The sequence below is a fragment of the Musa acuminata genome, chromosome BXJ2-10 (genome assembly GCF_036884655.1).
Source record: "Musa acuminata AAA Group cultivar baxijiao chromosome BXJ2-10, Cavendish_Baxijiao_AAA, whole genome shotgun sequence".
Taxonomy (NCBI): Eukaryota; Viridiplantae; Streptophyta; class Magnoliopsida; order Zingiberales; family Musaceae; genus Musa; species Musa acuminata.
Genome location: NC_088347.1, coordinates 6,186,013 through 6,191,465, shown reverse-complemented (window position 1 = coordinate 6,191,465; position 5,453 = coordinate 6,186,013). Strand labels below are relative to the sequence as shown.

The following is a 5,453-nucleotide window of genomic DNA, read 5'->3' as shown; positions in this document are numbered from 1 at the left end:
TGTCGCACCTATTCACCTATCGCACCGACTTGCTTGCTACACCTACACGTACGTCACCCATTTTTGTCTCTATCAATACTTCTATCATCTGAAGGCAATGTTAACTTTCTCACTTCTGCTACTTCAAGCTCGAAAAACATTTAGCTATCTTTTTTTGTTTGTAACTCTGAATAAGCTCAAGAGAAAAAAAAAAAAAAAAGAAATCGAAGGATTCACTGTCTTCTCTTTCCATATCCAACCAACGACCTCTCTCAAGAGAAGCTGCCGCTAACAACACCAACCTGACAACATCCGCCACCACCACCTTCCCTTACCACCACTCACCACTGTATCTAATTGCTTCCTCTGCCTCTGTGTTTTGTCCCCTTGCGTACTGCATTCTTGTGTGGTCTGTGACCTCGGAGCTTGCTCTCCTTTTTGTTGTTGGACCCGAAGAGAAGGTGGCTCCTCAGGTGACTTGTGTTTGGTCTCCCATTAAGGTAGGAGATGGTTGCCACTGACTGCTTGTCCCTCAGAGCTCCTTGCCTTCTCCCTCAGATCAGTCATGGAAGTGGTGTCTCCCCTCACCACCCTTCTCCATGCCTCAACAAGCTTCAGAGGGACTCCGTCCCTACCCGGTCTTCTTCTTCTTCTCCATCAAGCAGCAGGATAAGCCCTGCCGTGCTCTTCGTCATTGTCATTCTGGCAGTCATCTTCTTCGTCTCCGGCCTCCTCCACCTCATCCTCAGGTTCGTCATCAGGAAGCGCCACGCTGCCCCGTCCTCCCGCGCCGCCGCCGCAGCGGCCGACCTGCCGGGCTCGGACGTGCTGCAGCGCCAGCTGCAGCAGCTTTTCCACCTCCACGACTGCGGCCTCGACCAGGCCCTCATCGATGCGCTGCCTGTCTTCCTCTACAGGGACATCGTCGGCTCCAAGGAACCCTTCGATTGCGCCGTCTGCCTGTGCGAGTTCGACGGGACGGACGAGCTCCGGCTGCTGCCCGTCTGCGGCCACGCCTTCCACCTCGCATGCATCGACACCTGGCTGCTCTCCAATTCCACCTGCCCGCTCTGCCGGGGCTCGCTCTTCCTGCCGGGCCTGATGGCCGACAGCCCGGTGTTCGACTTGGGGTACTTGAGGGAGGAGCGGGAAATCCCGGGCGAGCGGGCGGCCGCCCAAGGGGACGACATCGTCACGGACAAAAAGGTGTTCCCTGTGAGGCTTGGCAAGTTCAAGAACTTGGTCACCGACAACGATGTCGGTGGTGGTGAGGGTCATGGCAATGAGGACAGTGGTATCACCGTTTGCAACGTGAGAAGAGAGGAAGGGGAGACCAGCAGTAGCAATCTGGATGCGAGGAGGTGCTTCTCCATGGGCTCCTATCAGTATGTGGTTGCTGATGCCAATCTGCAAGTGGCTTTCAAGAGCTGTTCTGCTACCAGGAATGGCGATGCAAGAGGAGTCAGAGGAAGGGATGCGAGAGGCAACTGTACAGGTAATGAGTCCGTGGAAGGGAAGAGATTGAGTATCGGCGGCAGGCGCGAGAGCTTCTCGGTGTCAAAAATCTGGCTGTGGTCTAACAAGAAGGGGAAGGCCCCAATTTCTTCAGATGTTACAGCTTTTGATGCCAACTTGCCGTGGAAGGCGATGGCAGCCGGTGATTGATACATGAAAATTGTCAGGAACGTGACGAATGTTGCTCTTGGTTTACCAGTAGCTCTCTCGTTCGGTTCACGAGACTCTACTTGCTTTGCTTCCGGTGGTAGCATATGTTCCTTGAGGTCTTCTCCGGTGAAGAACAAAAGTAATTGGTACAATCGCACAAATTTTTTTGTATCTGGTCAATGAATAGAAGAAGAAAGCGGGTGGGATCTGATAATTTTCAGCACTCGAGGGATTTATTGTTTTTGTGTTTGTTGTGGTGTTGGATTCACAAACGATCGGTTTAGACATTCGTGCATCTTCTCCTTATCTATTTGCTTCGGATCACAACTTTGATAGCAAATAAGATTTGCTCAACTGTATGAGAAAATTTTCTCTCATGATATTATATATGTATAAATAAGATTTGCTCAACTCTACGAGGAATATAACTTCTAACTTTTATCTTCTATCTTTTATCATCGTCTTCGTAGCCATCACAAAAGTTTCGAAATCTGATCATTAGAATAATCAGGTCAGTTGCATCACTGGGAGCAATTCGATCTCCGTCATGTACCTCGTGTTGGCTGGAAACTTTTGTCCCCCCCGTGTTGTCGCTCCGCATCCATAACTGGTAAATCCATGAAAGCTTAGCAGTCACTGTGGCAGTTCCCCTCTCCGGAATTAAGCTGTCTCTCACCTGTTTGTCGAAGGCAGACGGGAGTATTCTGAAAGCAATTTTGCACGGATGATATCATCGACGACTCCAGACGGACGACGTGAGTTAGATGTACAGAAGAAATACTCACAATTATATTATATTTTGGAGAGCCTATATGTTAGATTGAAATAGCGTATCGAATGTTGGAGGTGGAATTAGCATTCGAAGTGTTATTTGGCAAAATTACTTTTACGTTTGTTCTTGTCGAAGATGTCATAAGGGGGAGACAAAAAAAAGTACAAACCACTATTTAAAGGGTTAAATATTTCTATATAAATCAAGAAATAGGAGACATGTTTGTCATGCTAAGATACAAAAAGTTGCAGAAGCTCAATGGTTCAAATTGAAACCCCCCCTCCCTCCCTTTTGCATCAGCATCTCTAGTCAAGACCACACAGTCTATAGTGAGTGTACATACTCCAGCAGCATACAGAAAGTAGAGGTAAACGACTGACAAAAGCAAATTGGAGGACCAGCCAACATGATTCTGGTAATATAAGACTCACAGGAGGTAAGAGTTTGAACACACCAACTGTTGGACCACTTGGTGCATTTTACACTCTAGAAAGCTACATGGGACTGAGAGTGATTGTTGCTCTCTGTGCTGCATGAATTTGATTTCTTTTGTCCCTTTTTGCTATGTTATAGCTAGCAGTCTGAGGAGCCAACTTTTTACGTCTGAATGATCTCCTTCACACTCTGTCACCCTAATGCTTTCTTAAAAGAATCTTTAGCTTTCTTTACCATGGAATAAGGAGAAAAGTCATGGATGGGTTTCTTGGTGACTGAACGATTCTTCCCCATGGAAAGTAGAGCTGGGACATACATAGCAAACTTGAGTAGCCCTGGCAAAACTTGGCCTAAGCCTTCAACACTTTGATGCACACCTCCAGTAATATGCACAAAAGAAGTTGCACCATTTTAAATAATGAAAGTTAATATTAGTTCCTTTCTTATGTGCATAGATAGTATAGAGAAATATGCGAGTGATAAAGCATGATTTTAGTATTTTACTATGTATTATTGTGCAGGAATAATGCAGAGTATTCGAGATGAAATTGCCATTGTGCTCTTATAGTCAGTCCACTGCATGCATATTGTGATGATTACAAATTGATGATTCATTGATCCCCAAGGTCAGCCATTTAAAATGGTCAAAGGAATAAGATAAATCCAGGACTTGGTGAAGCACTTTCTCTTTTGATGTTGGAGCTGTTATTTTACACAAGAGTATCAGATTTCTTAGCTGGTCTTATTTGTTTGCATCACAAGGGCCACTAGATGTAGCCATTCCATTCATCAGAAGACAAAAAACGAAAGCTGGGAGTACTTCTCAAATCTCTGGCAAACTCCACCTTAAGCAACTAATCTCCCAGTGAGGAGAAACAGTGGTGCACTGATTCCCAGATTCTGCAGCATTTGCCGACTTCTTGTAAGCTCAAAGCTCAAAGCAGCTCGGACATGAGACTCAATTAAAGTTGATTTTAATTAATAGAATAATGACACTATCATTTCCCTTAGATCTGGTGGCATAAGTAGTCAGGATTTTTTTGTTGATTATGAACTTTTTAATGGTAAAAATCTAATGTCAAGGCTTCCATCAGCTTACAGAATGGATTTTTTTTTTGTCAGTGAAGCAGGCAAGACTGCATAGTAAAAATCACATGTCAACATCAATGCTATGCATCATGTGATCAGATAGTTAAAAGGGTTTCAACTCTGTTATCCTGGAATTTCTGTCAGCTGTCTTGGATGCCAAAAATTCATACATGCATTCATTTAAAATCTTGTAGCTAACTATTGACCATATTCATTCAAGTGATAGCAGTCAATAATAGGAACTTTTCAAGTGTGGTGGAGTTATTGATTTTGACATACAATTTCTAGTGTTGGAAAAAGAAGACTGTGAGGCAGCAGATTTTGGTTTCTTTCTCTTTCTAAAAGTTAGTTAAACTCCATATATCAACATCAAATATCTATCAAATATATTATAATATTTAGTTATAAAAATATTTAATTCTACGTTAATTGAGGAGTAGGGAACCAACAACATATAAACCTCTAACATCACTCTTACATGTAGAAACGTTTTTTAAGACTTATCTCAAAAGATCATAATCATATGAGTTTATATAAAGTGGATAATTCCTCGTAATTCTTTATGTTCGTATCACGATGATAAAATATTAATGATACTAAAAGGAGAATGAGCCCTTGGCTCTCCTATTAGGGGACATTAAGAAAGATATTAAGGGACATTAAGAAGGATTAAGAAAATTAATAATTTATAATTATTTAGTTTCATTTTTATTCTCAAACCAGCTTATCACAAGTAATGATGATATATATATATATATATATATATATATATATATATATATATATATATATATATATATATATATATATATATATATATATATATCTGGTCCAACGAAAGATTTGTTTATAATCCCCTGCCACTTTATGATGGTGACCTTACATCTTATGGTGGAAAAATTGCTAAGTTTTTACTTCCGTTTCACCGCAACCTAAGAAGAAAAAGATAGAAATTTCAGATCTGTATGTATCATTACGGACGATTGTGATGGTGCTGGAAGACATTGGGTTCATCATTTATATGTTTGCGAACATCACTATCGAAACATAAACATAAGTACCTCTTAGATATCTTAATATTCATTTTATTACTGTCCAATATTTCTTTCGAGGATTAGAGAGAAATCGATTGATAACTCTAACTGTATGAGCTATATCTGACCTAGTATAAACCATAACATACATCAAACTATCCATTGGAGATGAGTAAGACACTATGAATATTTCTTCTTTTTCTTTCTTACTCGTAAAACATTGTTTCGAACTAAACATGAAATGACCTACAAGTGGAGAACAAATTACTTTGGCTTTACTCATATTGAATCTTTCAAGAACCTTTTCAATGTAAGTATCTTGAGATAGCCAAGTATTTGTTTCACCGATCCCAAGTCTTTCATGGTAAAAGACTTAGCTCTATTTTAAGCTTTTCAATTTTTCTAGCATTATGGCCAACGATCAGCATATCATCAACATATAGCAGGAGAATAATGAAATCACCATCTAAAAATTTCTT

The 5,453-nt window shown here is 41.2% G+C and overlaps 1 protein-coding gene across 1 annotated transcript; it reads left to right on the top strand.

Annotated features, from left to right (window-relative positions):
- Positions 1–223: 223 nt before the first annotated feature.
- Positions 224–1,953, top strand: LOC135624243 (RING-H2 finger protein ATL46-like). The gene has a single exon (XM_065127660.1). It carries the CDS (start codon positions 487–489, stop codon positions 1,642–1,644), a length of 1,158 nt encoding a protein of 385 aa, XP_064983732.1. The 5' UTR covers positions 224–486; the 3' UTR covers positions 1,645–1,953.
- The last annotated feature ends 3,500 nt before the right edge of the window (positions 1,954–5,453 follow it).

Coding starts and splice junctions, on each gene's coding strand:
- LOC135624243 (XM_065127660.1), top strand. CDS start 487: ATGGTTGCCACTGACTGCTTGTCCCTCAGAGCTCCTTGCCTTCTCCCT.